We start from the raw sequence: 15,913 nt of genomic DNA on the forward strand, positions 1-15,913 counted from the left end.
AGGTATAAATCCCAGTACCTACAATGGCTGTAAATCAAGGTGAATTTTCCCCAAACCTCTCCAGTATTTTTCTTTGGTCATGGGGATTGTGTGTGCCAAATGTGGTCCAGGTCCATTGTCAGTGGGGGTCACAGTGCTCTGACTTGATGCAGGGTGAACTACAACTTCCATCATGTGGAATCAATCCTCCAAACTCCTCCAGTATGTTCTGTTGGTGAATCGTTCAGCTCTGTCAGTTGTGCAGACCGAGTTGAAAAGAGTAGGAAAGGGTTAAGGGAGAGGCAGTGGGCGGGATCATGCAAATTCCACACCAATGGAGAGAGTAAGAAACACTGCGATGTCTGTGGTGGAGGAAGCATGCAAAATCTAGGATGAAATTGTCCCCAAATTAAATTTTCCTTGGGTGGTGGACAGTATGGTGTTTGGTAGGGGTTGGACTACATGTTCATAGCGCTTGCTATAACCTGAAATATCCTTTTGGTGACTCTTCAGCACTGTGGGTTGAAGCTGTTTGTGTAAGCAGGAGCCTGTCTGTGGAAGTGGGTATCCCAGCCGCACATATACATACATATTTTCACTTTTATTAAGTATATAGATGGTGTTGAAGGCTACAGTCCTTTTAAATTCTTTTACGCGTTTAAATGTACAACATTTATCCTTGTCCAATTGAAAGAACATTCCTAAGTGGCTTCATTACCATGCTTTATTTTGCAGTGAAAAATTGAAAGTGGGAGATGAGGGGAGCCCTTTTCACAGGTTTTTATTAAATGAAAACTGTTTTTTATACTGCAGCACAATTCTGCAGCATCCAGGATTTGCATAGAGCTATCAAACAACAGTGTTTTCAATACACACTTTATAAAGTTTATACAAGTTTAAATATAAAAAAATATATTAATTGTTCCTATACACTGAGATAACGTCAATTCCCTCAATTCGATTCCACAAGCCTTCATTTTTGGGAAGGTAGCAGCATAACGCAACATGCACAAAATCATGTAGATGAATCCCTACACAGTTCAGTAACTCACTTGTCACATGCAAAACATCCTACATGCCTACACACTGGCCCCCGATAGTTGTCATGCACAGTTTGTTCAATTTTTAAATAAGACATTTAAAAAGTGATCTGCACAGTACTTGAGAGTGGCACAAATAAGACCAAAAAACTAGTATATCCGCTTCCTATATTTGATGTGACTGCCTAATGAACTACAGAAACTAGAAAAATCAATAATCCTAATTTTCAGTACAATTCTTGAGATTAAATTTGTATTCTCTATTATTAAATTTAATTTGCCCTGTTAAACTCTTTCCTGGCAACAGCTTTCCTACAAATCAGCCATTCTGTATTAGTGTCACTGGCCATATGTCGTCTCCAAAAATCCCACTATTTCTTGCAACACTTTTAGCAACCAAAATCATTGTTTTTCCTTGTATTATTGTGGCTTAATATAATATTCAGTACTAAGTAGCTCTTAATGTCTGGGAGGAAAGCACAGTCAGCACTTTATCTGAAAGGTGTTCAGAGATACAAAGACAAATAAAAAAGGACATCAGCACAAGCCTTAAAATCCACCTGTGCACAGGATTTGGAATTTAAACGTTTTAGAACAAACACATCTCCATACTGATAAGGCAACAATGCTTGACGTTTAGGCAATATATTGTTTAAAATGCTTCATCCATGTTTTTAACCCTTATAAGTCAAGTCACTATTCTTCCCAGGTGGTTTTTGGAAGACTAAGGCTGACTGAGTGTACCTAGCAAGATCTTACAAAAATCTGAAATTCAAAATTGACATATCCTAATTCACAGTGGTGTTATTAGTCACCAAGCTATACCAGATTATTTCCCTTTACCAATACATTTAAGAATTCAGCACATTAAAACTTGCCCTACCACAAAGGCTTATAGTTACTTTGTTACATCAGGGATTTGATTCTCAAGATCTGTTAGCATGTTTACCCAATAATATCGTGATATATCATGGATTGGAACAATTGCGACTGCCCTTTCTTGAATGTTTACAAAGGAGCACTGCAAGTCTGAGGATCAGACTATGGAAGTGCTCAATGTTTCATTTTGAATGGCCCCAGCAATGATCAGCTGCAATTTAAAAATAAGCTCTACTTTTAAGTTTACAGAAGATTGTGATATTCAAAGTAATATGCTAAGGGCTCTACTTCGTGCATCTTTACACTGTGCCAAAAGATAATCTTAAAGAATGGACCCTGACTTAATCTATTCGCTCTGACTGGATCACATGCTGAATACAATGAAACTCAGCTGGACTTTGCTTGTGCCAAGTGCTCCTTAATTAGCCTTCAGATCTGTTTTTGTTCAGATCCATCAAGGGTGTAATGCAACAACCCTGAATGCTTTTTAAAAAATGTGCAAATTTCTGAAAAGCAGTGAACAGAAACATACAATACCAGGCAAGGATCTTCACATGTGTGTAAGTACATTACGGTAAAAAATTATACTTTATTTGTAGCAAATTGAAAAATCGCATTGAAAAGTCTTCTGTATTTACATGATCCAAACTTCATTTTAACGTCACTGTGAAGATGTGGTTTTGCCGAGGCAAAGTTATCAAGAGAATAGTTCTTTATCCACAGTTGTAGTCCAAAATGGTGCAGTTAACATTCCCAATATTAACCGACTGGAAGGTGAGCAGTTTGCAAGACTTCATTTGTTGTTTAGCACATGAACTGTTTTTCGCCCGTAATGATAGTAACTGTATGCAGATGCTGTGGTTGTGACAGCTGTGATACACCTTCAGGGAGGAAGAGATTATATTAGTCCTAAGCAAAAGACAAGTTCAAGTCGAATGTAAAGCAGCACCAATACAAATAAGAACCCTGCTTATGGTGATGATAATGCATTTCTGTCACAGCAACTCACATTAGGCTGCCTGGAAACTGGAATTAAAATCTATTAAAGATGAAGTATGATTAAATGAATATTCCCTATAATCAGTGTGTTCATTAGACTAACTTTTCCTACTGCCAAATAGGCATTTTCCAGCCTGCTTCCCAAGGTCCTTTTAAATTAGTCCTGCTCAGGGCAAAATCGATAATCTTTTATACACAAAGCAGATACTCTACTGCACCTTCCCCATAATTTTCTTCATTCATTTGATTTTTCAAATGTTCAGAGTGCTGCATATACATGGCTTTATTTGCATTTCTTATAACGGCCCTGAAAATCCCTCTCCTGATGCAGGATCACACCCATCATGTCAATGAAATGCTGCAGACATTCACAGAACACACATTGGGTTGTTGTAGGTTTTTCAGGCTATATGGCCATGTTCTAGAACAGTGGTTTTCAACCTGGTGTCCCCAGATGTTTTTGGCCTTCAACACCCAGAAATCCTAACAGCTGGTAAACTGGCTGGGATTTCTGGGAGTTGTAGGCCAAAAACATCTGGGGACCCCAGGTTGAGAACCACTGTTTTAGAAGCATTCTCTCCTGACGTTTCATCTGCATCTATGGCAGGCATCCTCAGTGGTTGTGAGGTCTGTTGACAGACCTCACAACAGATTCCGGCCATGAAAGCCTCCGACAATACACAAAACACACATTTACAATCCAACTGTAAATGAAGATGCACTTTGTTTATGCATCTTCTGCAAGGGAAAGAGGTTGAGTGCTTAAAAGTCAACTAGTGAATACACTACAGAAATTATCACAACAGGTGGTACCTGATTCCAAAAGGTCTTAATCACTACAATGTACCAGCACCAAAAAGAGAAACTCAAGATTAGATAGGTGTAGTATTTCTAGGTTCAGTATTAATACATTTCTTACCCTAGGCATGATTTCCTACAAGTAGAACTTTTGGATTTAGGATTATTATTATTATTATTATTATTATTATTATTATTATTATCATCATCATCATCATCTTTATTTTGATCCCACCTTTCTCAGGGCAGCTTACAATCATATAACACAACATAACAACATTTTACGATAAGACAAATACATTTTTTTTTAAAAAAACACATTGTTTCATGGGTACAAAAGTAAAAATGCACTTATGATACAATAAAAAATAAAATTACATTTAAAGCCAGCCCCTCTGATCTAACCCATAACCTCCCCAGCAGCATGCCCCTCATCCTTCCTCAAATGCCTGATGGCAAAGAAATGTCATCACCAGCCAGCAAAAGGCAAGCAGGGATGGGGCCATCCTGGTTTCTCTTGGGAGGGGGTTGCAAAATCAGAACAGCCACTGAAAAGGCAATCTCCCTTGTTCCCACCAAACGCGCTAAGTGGGATTTATTCTCATAAACCATGCACAAGACTGGCCTACAAACTATCTCAAACATAACTGCTTTGAACTGTTTAGATTTTAGACTGGTTGCATACAACAATCTCCCCTCCATATATGTTAGAGGCACAGGAACACCACTAAAATGGAAAAAAAAACCCAAGTATCTCTAAATGCAACTATGGCAATCACTGGTGCTCCCCCCTCCCCCAAAGTAAAAGGCCACATGCAGTAGCCTTGGCCCTCAGGAGAGAGGCGGCAAACCCACAAATAATCAAAAGTGTGAATGCCAAACTGGCAAATATGAAGAGTCAGCTGTATCCCAATTTCTTGTATTAATATCATTTAAGCAACCTGAGGATTTAAAATCTCTAAATTACTCGCTCCTCTTATACATTTGCCACATTTTTCCTGAACTGTTTTCTCACAAATTAGTAGTATCACAAATAACATAAGGTTTACATACCATAATGTCTGAAGATACACACTGTCCATATAATTGAAAACTGGAGCTGCTAAAGAAGCTGCCACTAAAACAAGCTGTGTGACTGTATTCACCTAGTGAAAGATTTAAGTGAAAATGAAGTCACACAATATTAACATTATTTTGCACCACTGAAATCAATGGGGAAAAAGTGTAGTTGTATGGTATAAGTTAGCCTTATTCAAATTTGTACTATCAAAAATAATGTGGATTCCAATAGCATTAATAATCTGACACGCTGGAGCGTCCTTATGAGAACCTTAATCTAAAACCATGATGAGGAAGGCTGATCTTGACAGTAATGGTAACTATATATGTCAAAGTCAATATATTTATGTATGTTGGTTGGTTAGTCCCTTTATACAACAAGGATTCCTACATGGCTAGATGGATGTGGGCCAAACTTGATGCACATACCCTTTGCTCAATTTAAAATAATTGAGAGGTTTGAACTAAAAGAACCATATTTTTCAGGCCCTGAGCCTGGAGGAGAAAAGGATAAAAGTGGATTGGCTGTGGCTAGGTGAACGATTGGTTGTGGCTAGATGAAGTGGCCCTTTGTGATGTCACTGCAAAAGCTTGGCTGCTGCTAGATACCACTTGTATGAGGCAGAAGAAGGGAAGGGGGGGAAAGGTGTATGAGGGAAATGAAGGAAGCCTGTTTACTATTGGCAGACTCTCTCTCTCTATATATATATATGAAGATGTACATTAACCACATCAGCTCAGAGAAAATATATTTTGGGCTTTATAATTATCTGATATTTACACATACGTATAACCCATATTCATATCTTCTGCATTTCTTTGCCCTTTGTTTAACTTTCTTATCATTACTCTCCTCCCCAACCTCTTGTATTTATATTTTAATAATTCATCCACACACATATATAAAGATAGAGAAATACTTTTACCTTGCTGATGAATGTTGGTTTCAATTGAGCAGTGGCGTAACATGGATTGAAGTATCTACTAAGTGTTCTCTGAAAAAGATGAAAAAGATCTCATGCATTTGAAAAGTAATTCTACATAGCATGCATGCTAATCAAGCCAAATTAATACATTGATACAGTCAATATGTTCATTCTTCCTCTGCACAATTATAATACATTCAGACATACAATGCCATCTATGCATACAGTGCTTTACAAAAGAGGTATAAAACATCTAGGCTTTAAGGGACTTAAAAAAGTAAATACAGGATAGCAGCAGAGGAATGGGAAACGAAGACAGATGAAAGATTAATGTTTGCAATTACTTCAGTAGTTCCAACAGGGCAGCTTCTCCAATGCGCTACCTTCCAGATGTGCTGGCCTGCAGCTCCAACAGTCCCAAAGGAGAATGACAAAAGGTGAGGAATTATACAGACTGTTGTTCCTATCATCTCTAGAAGGCATCATTCTTAGGAAAGACAGAACAGGGGAATTTGAGCTAAGCTGTTCCAAAAGTGCCCTGAACAGGTGAGTTTTGTGGAGAGATGGGGAAACTGAGAAGTGGCCATACACAGTTAAAAGCATATGGGACAGTGAGGGAGAAATGACAAAGTAATTTCAGGGAGACTCAGAATGCTGGGTGCAACGATTGCAGGAAGGAATGTGTTGGAAATACAAGAGGAAAGCAAAAGAATTGACAATTTCGAAGGCTACATTTTTGAATTTTAGAAAGGGGTATATTCTAACTCCTTGACAGACAAAGTTGTTGAGTACATGAGGCAGGATCTTTGTAGTACCACCTGTTTTGGAGCTGTCTGAACTCAATTTTGCTTCATCCTGGGCCTCCAATAGAACAGCCAGGATTGTACTATATTGTATTGTATGGCATTTGTTTTTTAAAGACAGAATTGTCTTGGAGACAATAGTAATTGCGTGGGATGTCCATACGTGTATTTTAAAAATCATTTTTAAAAGTTCTTATTCAAAGATGTTTGATCCTTTGTGCATTGCCCCAAGAAGCTGTAGCAAGCTGAAAAGTGGTAAGTCATTTTAAAAATAAGTAAGCAAATCAAAAGACAGATGTATTTCCCATTCCTAATTCAGGAATGGGAAATCTGCAACCTTCCATATGCTGCTAGACAAAATTTCTTGACCACTATGCACTGACCATGCTAGTTAATAGGGACTGATGTGCGCTGTGATCTAACAACTGAACAGGCATAAGATCCCATCCACCTCCTAATTTTACAACAATCAGTAACTCATTGATACTGCCCTAAGCTCTCAACCACTTTGTAATAAACTGTCAATTTTAGGTTCATTTTTGACGCTGCCAAATATTTTTACATCACACATGAGAAGATGCGGATATGATATGAGAAATCAAGTAACCATCTGTATACTTACCGGTGGAGGAAGAGTTCTGTATCGTACATAAAAAACAGCAGCAATTAATGCAATGTCCCTCAAAATGATCATAGATGTAAGAGGAACTGAAATAAAATGAAATTATATTTTTACATACAAACATTTACATGTAGAAGAAAAATAATTCATACTCATGTGCCTGCATATACAGCATTCAAGAACCAAATAACTGATAGAGGAAAACTTCCTTTGAATTCATTTCCTTCCATTTACTCTTATGTTGGGTGGTACGTATTTATTATCCCAAGTTGAAAGTACTGTATAGCAGTGACAGATGTAGAAGACATCTACTGTCCAATATATAGTGGCTGTTAGATAAAAATACTAGAATTTTTTCTTCTGATGCAAAGAAAGCATAAAGTCATGGGTCACAATTACTGTATCTTATTTCCCCTCTCAACCTTTAGTCTCAGAAACAAGCTTCCTAACTAGAAGCAGGTAATCAACAGCACACAAAATTGTTACAGCTGGTGGTCAAAACATTTGTTATTTTCATTATTTTAATGTTTGTAAATCCCTCAAACTCCATTTCAAGCAGACAGAATAGAAATCTCTGCAGCAGCAGAGAGCCTTCATGTGTCCACGCAAAAATATTGTAATACCTGCTGAGTTTACTGAGACTTACTACTTTATTATACAACAGGACTGCCATTTCAGAATTTATTAAATAATAAGCATTTGAAAAATAGTTACCATGCTTACCTGGAATAAGATCTGCATAGGTCAGGCTAATGTAAAGGATACTGATAAGAATTTTATCTGCCAGGGGGTCCAGGGCACTCCCCAGAGCAGATTTCTGGTTGGCCCAGTTTCGTGCAATAAAGCCATCGAGCTGAAAAAATATATATTATAGTCAGGTAGAAAATAAATGCACATATTTCCAAGCTCTTGACCCTTACTGACTAGGATCCACAAAGATTATCTAAATGTGCCCAAGGGTTGGATTTTCTCAGTGATATTTTTTCTCCTTTAAGCAACAGATTTTTATGCCACATCCCAAGCTGCTTTTAAAACTGCTCACTTTCAAAAGATGTTTGCTACGGACTGACTAAGAGAATCTAAGCGTATCTATTTTGAACATAACGAAATTTTCAAAGAATAGAAGCATATGCCGAATTAAAATTCAGTGAGACAAGTTTACATTCAATCTGACAACCATAATGTAGACAGAGTAAGTACTTTAAAGATTTATTTTTCCAACAACAAAATAAGATGTTGAGCACTAATAGAACTGGAAGCAAAATGGGGTCAAAGAGATTGAAGAAATAATCATTAAGATGTGCAGAGGAACCCTGATATTTGTATGAATAGAAAAATACCCTAGAATGAACAAGCTCAACATTCAGGGAATGTTGAATGCATGTCAGAAAACAAAAATAGGGAATGAGCTGGTGTTCAGAGTGAAATCTCAGTAGTTCCCTACTACAGTGGTTCTCAACCTGGGGTCCCCAGATGTTTTTGGCCTTCAACTCCCAGAAATCCTAACAGGTGGTAAACTGACTGCGATTTCTGGGAGCTGTAGGCCAAAAAACATCTGGGGACCCAAGGTTGAGAACCACTGCCCTACAGTATCTGGAGAGGAACATGGTTGGCATACGGCGGGGGGGGGGGGGGGGGGCTGTTGCTAGAGATTATACATTACAGTGTTTTGTTTAAAATCTTCCTTATATTCAACAACAGTGAATTACAACTGAATATACAGATCCTGCATATACTAATGCAGAAGTCAACCTCATGTGTAAGTGGTCTTGGGGACAAAAATATGGATTTTGATATGACCCAAGTCTACTAACAATTCTCAAAGGAGGGAAAGCACTAATACTACCTCAGATGGCCAGCTGCCCTGGCTGCTGCTGCCATTTCCCTGCCCAGACTATCAAAAAACCAAAAGGAGCACCATGGTGAAGAGAGCAGAAATGATTGGTGATTATTTTAGGTCCTCCAGGGATGGACTAAGTTTTTGCTTTCACCATTTTACTTAATTTTGATACGAATTACGGTACAATACTCACATTGACCTGTAGATAAGTTGACCCAGTTTTTTGGGATCAATTTTTGACTAAAAGTTCTAGACTTAGACATGAGTATATAAGGTATCTGTTCTTAGAGAAACCTAACTGTACCGTTAAAAGACATCCTTGAAAAACCAACATATATTTCAAATGGTCTTATAAAATACCTACCAGATCTGTTACACCAGCCAGAGCAAATACACCCAATGCAATATTAAAATTTTCCTCAACTATCAAGTAACCCAAAACTGGTGACAAGCCAATCCTCGCCATTGAAAGTAAATTGGGAATTGTCCAGGGATTTTCATACTGAAAAATGCAAAAACAATAGGAAATTAGTTATATTCAAAACCAAGTGCTCACAATCTCAACTCAATATACCTTTACAATAAAAAGTGAGTGTGGAGTTTCCAGAATGCACAGTACCTCTAAGTAGGTCCTCATTTCAAAATAAGAGTGTCGCTTGAAATCTTAGGTAGCAAAAGCACCCTGCTATATTGAAATGCACTTTCAAATAATTCTAAAACCTTGTTTAAGTGCAGTGTTAATGTTAATACGTGCTGTTCCAATTTACAAATTTTCCTGATATATTTCACACATAGCGTTTAAGATCAACCTGGTCAAAGAAATAAGGCTGAAAAATATATCTCTAATTTCATGCCGGAAATTACACTTGACCCTGATGTCAGAGGTACAGAATCTCTAGAACAGCTCCAACACAGGGCGTTTTCAGACTGTCAAATATGGAGGGGAAGCCAAAATGACCACAAGTCCAGTTCTGTGTTTGAAAAATCGTTGTTATATGATGTTAAACATGCAGAACAGAGTCTCTTTTAAAAAGGGCCAGGATTGAAGACAGTTCTTACAAAACAAGCCATCTGGCCAAGGTTGAAGGATAATGGGAACAGCAGGTTTTGAACATCAAGAACATTCTGCATCTCTTAGATCACATACAACAATCTTAGGAAACCACTATATAAATACCAAGCCAGAGAGGTGTTCATATATGCCAGCATATTACTTCACTTTGAAGATAGTTAAACATGTGAATAAACAATCCTGACAAGTGTGCAAATCTACACTACATCATATATTCACCAATAGCGTAAATCTTCACTAAGCAGACCCACTGCATCAAATAGTACATGATGTCAATGTTGTAAGTGCCACTGATTCAATATGTCAGTATAGTTGGAACTAATAACACTATGTACCATGAATTTTGTTCCTAGCTTATAAATGTCATTTCCTAATTGATTCTATCATAAAAACATTGCAAAAGTTTATTAAACTGCAAAAACTGTTTTTGCAGGAGATCCTGCAGCACATTTTGCTATAGTTTTTTAATGGATATCTTATTGAGTCTCAACCAATTCAACATAGTTTGTGGAAGCCACAAAAATCAAGTTTGTAGAGTATAAAAACTACTTTCAAAGTAAAGACTGTACAATTAAACAGCAAATAACACTTTCAAACCAGGAACAGATTTTTTTTTCAAATTTTGTTAAATGTTGTAATTGGACCCAGACCAATAATTGCTCATTCACATTTAAGCCAACACTGTACTTAAATGCAGCCCCTGAATGAAGAATGTATTTAGACACAGCAGCTTCCAAAGAACCTGTTGAATAAAGCTATATGTCATCAACTGCTGGCCGCAGTGCATTTCCACTATTCTACTTCATCCAGCTGATCCATCTAAAATCACAGGAGTTGGCTAACGACTTAACGACTGTAACCAACTACTCACATGAGCCACCTGTATGTATGTGTGTGTGTGTGTGTGTATATATATATATATATAAGAAACAGAAGATTGTGCAGCAACTTCTGAGGCTAGAAAAGTTATAAAGTAATTTTGCTAGATAGCCTCATATTTGCAATACAAGGCACAACTACCTTGCATGGCTATGGAGCAATCTGAATGTGCTCCATAGCCATGTGCTCCTCCAATGGATCAGTACCATATATGTGTGTGTGCACCTATCCTTTCAAGTGGCAACCGCACAGATTTCATAGTTTCTTTATTTAAGGAATCCTCAGAAGAGATTCCTCTGAATTGTAGTCAACAGTGCCTGGCATTAATTGGGAGTATGAATCAGGGCTGCCCTGCTTAGCTTCTAAGATCAGATGGGAGATTTAGGGTTTTTGCAATGGCTTAGCTCCGTATCAAATGCTTATTCCCAGCAGCTTGGCACCAACCCCAGCCTCTGCTGGGCAACCTGGCAGGCTCACATGGGAAGCTTTTTTCCAGCACAGGTAGGATTAGGTTGTTTACAGGAAGATAACAGGTAGTAGCACTGATGAATCTTAGACCAAGAAGGGAAGTTGATTCTTAGTCTCTCAAGTGAGTGAGAAGCGAGCCTAAGAAAGAGGAAGCTACTGAACTGACGATTGCTTCTATGTAGGTAGTACTGAGTGTAGTAGCTGCACCTACACTGTAGAACAGTGGTTCCCAACCTTTGGTCCTCCGGGTGTTTTGGACCAACTCCTAGAAATCCCAGCCATCTTACCAACTGTTAGGAATTGCAGGATCTGAAATCCAAAATACCTGGAGGACCAAAGGTTGGGAACCACTGCTGGCAGAATGAGTGCAGTCTGACACCACTTGAACTGGAATGGCTCAATGACATGGAATCCTGGGAATTGTGGCAATGACAACTTGTTCCCTGACCACAACATTAATCCCATGCAAGTTTATCTTTGCATTTTGTTTAATCCAACCCAAACGAGAGCTTTGGCGGCTGCAAGATGTAATGTGTTCTACAGCTCTTTTGGATGGGAGATATTTAAAAAGTGGAACATTCTAAAAGGGTTTATTCTTGTGACTTGAGTTTTGTTGAAACACTTCACCATTCTTTTGTTTGTATGCCCTAAATATGATAATATAAAGCTGAAATACAGGAGTTCCATTTTTTTCACAGTGTTCTCAATGGCAAGTGTGTTATAAAATTCCTTATCTTCTGAACAACTCTGGTGCATTATTTTGTTTGATTATTGCAAATATTATTTTTGGGATCAGTAACTCTCATTCATGCTTTCCTTTTTATCTGTGACTTCCTCTTGTGGTACATTCTTATGTGTTTTTTTTTTGTATGCCAATTAAGGCTGTGTATTGTTGTTGAATCCTGGGAATTGTAGTTTGGGGAGGTACTATCACTTTTGCCAGAAGAGGCTGAAATCCAATTGGAGACCCATTTCTGTGGCAGGCCTACTGAGTCAACTTTCAGTCTTGAGTTTTGATTTACATTCTACTGCTACTATATGTCAATTCTGTATCTCTGGTGCAAGTTATATAATTCATGTTTTATGTATGTAATTTTTGAACATATTTTATGTTCATGTGTTTTGATTTTGTTGTACCCCGCACTGAGCCATCAAGAGAAAAAGATAATAAATAAAATGGATAATACTGTGTAACATGATTTCTGTATCTGGGTGATAAAGATCATTTCTTAATTGGTTATATCATAAAAACAGTGAAAAGGTTTTATTCTGCAGCACATTTTGCTAAAGTTTTTCAATGAATATCTCAAGTCTCAACTAGAGATAGGAAGGCCCACAGGAAATCAGGAGACGCTTACTTCTTGGGAGGAGAGCAATGTCCAATCTCGATAAAATAGTGAAGAGTAGAGACATCACACTGGCAACAAAGATCTGCATAGTCAAAGCAATGGTATTCCCTGTAGTCACCTATGGATGTGAGAGCTGGACCTTAGGGAAGGCTGAGCAAAGGAAGATAGATGCTTTTGAATTGTGGTGCTGGAGGAAAGTTCTGAGAGTACCTTGGACCGCAAGGAGATCCAACCAGTAAAGCCTGACTGCTCATTGGAGGGAAGGATATTAGAGACAAAGTTGAAGTACTTTGGCCACATCATGAGGAGACAGGAAAGCTTAGAGAAGACAATGATGCTGGGGAAAACAGAAGGAAAAAGGAAGAGGGGTTGACCAAGGGCAAGATGGATGGGTGGCATCCTTGAAGTGACTGGCTTGACTCTGAAGGAGCTGGGGGAGGTGACGGCCGACAGGGAGCTCTGGTGTTGGCTGGTCAATGAGGTCACGAAGAGTTGGAAACGACTGAACGAATGAACAACAACAAAGCCCACAGAAGAGAAGGTTGAGAGGAGACATAATAGCCATGTATAAAAGGATGTCACAAGGAAGAGAGAGCAGGCTTGTTTTCTGCTGCTCTGGAAACTAGGACTCAAAACAAATAGACAGGAAATGAGATTCCACCTGAACACTGGGAATAATTATCTGACTGTAAGAGCTGTGAAATAGTCAAGTCGGTCAGTGAAAGGGTGTCATAAGGAAGAAGGAGCAGACTTGTTTTTTGCTACTCTGAAAACTAGGAAGGGGAGCAATGGCTTCAAAGGACAGAAAAGGAGGTTCCATCTTAACATGAGGAAGAACTTCCTGACTGTAAGAGCGGCTCAACAGTGAACTCTCTGCCTCAGAGTGTGGTGGAAGCTCCGGTGATAGTATGATAGCTGGGTCCGAAAGTGCCAAGCGTTCTGGAGAGGCCGCAAAGGTGGCTGTGAAAAAGAGAAGAGAGGGGGCGGAGTGAGAGTGGGGAGAGCGAAGGAAGGCTAGAAAGGGACACTTAGGGTAAGGGTTAGGGCAAAGTTTAGGGTTTGGGTAATGGTTAGAGTACGGTTTAGGGTAAGGTTTAGGATTTGGGTTAGCGTAAGACAGGGGTCCTCAAACTTTTTAAACAGAGGGCCAGATCACAGTCCCTCAAACTGTTGGAGGGCTGGATTATAATTTGAAAAAAGCATGAGTGAATTCCTATGCACAGTGCACATATCTTATTTGTAGTACAAAAACCACTTAAAAACAATACAATAATTAAAATAAAGAACAATTTTAAGAAATACAAACTTATTCGTATTTCAATGGGAAGTGTGGGCCTGCTTTTGGCTGACATAGGAATGTTTTTGTTGTTGTGTGCTTTCATGTCATTTCAGACTTAGGTTGACCCTAAGCAAGGGCCGGGTAAATGACCTTGGAGGGCCGCATCCGGGCCCCGGGCCTTAGTTTGAGGACCCCTGGCGTAAGGGTTAGGGTAAGGGGTTAGGCTTACAATATGGTTCAAGGTTAGGGTTTCACCATTCAAGAACTCTTCCATTCCTTATCTGTCTCTGGCCTGGCTTACATTAGCTAAGTCTCTCTTCTGCAAACTCTGCTCCTGAAGGAGCTCCTGAAGGAGCGATGCGGCATCTCCATAACGCTTGGCGCTTCCAGACTCAGCTATCATACTATTACGGAAGCTCCTTCCTTGAAGGCTTTGAAACAGAGGCTGGATGGCCATCTGGCGGGGATGCTTTGATGGTGCTTCTCCTGCATGGCTGTGGGGTGGACTGGGTGGCCCATGTGGTCTCTTCCAACTCTATGATTCTATGTTCATGTGGGAAAAGGCTGGACTCTGCCATGAATATAATTGACTAGGGAGGCGCCACTTTATCACGTCAGCAACCCTGTCAGGTAGGTCTCAAGGAAAGTGGGCCATGAAGGCCTTGAACCTGAGCGGCCCAGGCCCCTCGGCCTCCATGAATTGCCGAGCCAAGGAGCCAGCTTACCAGTTCGGGCCTGCCGGGGGCTCCATGCTCGGAAGACCCAGGCGGAGCGCCGTCGGAGCGAGAGCAGCGGCAACAAGAGGGAACCAAGGCAGTGGAGGCGAGCAACGGCGCCGAGCTCCTCCGGCGCAAGCGCAGTAGCGGAGAGGAGGAGGGGGGCGCGAGGCCGCTCAGCGAGGAGGCCGCGAGCGCGGCTCGAGGGTCCCTGCGGCGCGCGCCTCCCAACCCTGCCACGGAGGCTCCAGCAACTGCAGCGGCGACGGTGGCCCGCAAGGACCTTCCCGGGCTCGCGTTCCTCAGGAGCCCCCAGCCGCCGGAGCTGCCTCTCGACAGCCAAGCCGCGGTCAACATGCCTGGGGTGGACCGGGGAAACTCCGCACCCGATAAGAGGGCTGGGCCGAGGAGGAGGGGCAGCGACTCGGACGTGCCCCTCCCCTTCTGCTCCCCCCGCTCACCTTCCATTCTTGGCCTGCCTCATGGTGATTTTTGCGACGCCTCCACGCTTTACGGCTCCAGTGAGCCTTCTCCTGTTAAAGGGCCAGGCCTCCTTTTCGGCGCTGTGAGACTTTACATGGAGAATTTTAAAGTCTAGGTTGGGAGGCAGCTGCACTTTACCTTACTTACCTGACAAATCTCTAAAATAGGTAAAATGGAATCTTGGTCTTTTCCAGCTTAAGCTTTATTGCATTGTTATGTGAATAAGGGAAGAGAGCAGGCGGGGGGAGAGCGAAGGAAGGATAGAAAGGAGGTGAAGTTTAGGGCAAGGTTAGGGTAGGATTTAGGTTTAGGGTAAGGTTTAGAGTTAGCGTAAGGGATAGGGTAAAGTTTGGGGTAGGATAAGGGGTTAGGCTTAGGTTTACGGTATGGTTCAGGGTTAGGATTAGAGTTTCACCATGAAAGAACTCTTACATTCATAGAATCATAGCATTAAAGAGTTGGAAGAGACCTCATGGGCTATCCAGTCCAACTCCCTGCCAAGAAGCAGGAATATTGCATTCAAATCACCCCTGACAGATGGCCATCCAGACTCTGTTTAAAAGCCTCCAAAGAAGGAGCCTCCACCACACTCCGGGGCAGAGAGTTCCACTGCTGAACGGCTCTCACAGTCAGGAAGTTCTTCTGAATAGAAATTCTAGAACTCTTACATTCTTACATGTAAGAGTTCTAAAATAGTCCAGAATCTGCTGGCTGGATTATGA

The 15,913-nt window shown here is 40.3% G+C and overlaps 1 protein-coding gene across 1 annotated transcript; it reads right to left on the reverse strand.

Moving 5' to 3' along the window:
- Positions 1-744: 744 nt before the first annotated feature.
- On the reverse strand, positions 745-15,204 carry CRLS1 (cardiolipin synthase 1). Its single transcript, XM_060786073.2, has 7 exons — positions 14,718-15,204; positions 9,310-9,447; positions 7,829-7,958; positions 7,106-7,191; positions 5,681-5,749; positions 4,749-4,840; positions 745-2,779 (listed from the first exon to the last, which is right to left on the reverse strand). Exons 1-7 carry the CDS (start codon positions 15,174-15,176, stop codon positions 2,692-2,694), a joined length of 1,062 nt encoding a protein of 353 aa, XP_060642056.2. The 5' UTR covers positions 15,177-15,204; the 3' UTR covers positions 745-2,691.
- Between the last annotated feature and the right edge of the window lie 709 nt (positions 15,205-15,913).

Source organism: Anolis sagrei, chromosome 1 (assembly GCF_037176765.1).
Source record: "Anolis sagrei isolate rAnoSag1 chromosome 1, rAnoSag1.mat, whole genome shotgun sequence".
In the NCBI taxonomy this organism is placed as follows: domain Eukaryota; kingdom Metazoa; phylum Chordata; class Lepidosauria; order Squamata; family Dactyloidae; genus Anolis; species Anolis sagrei.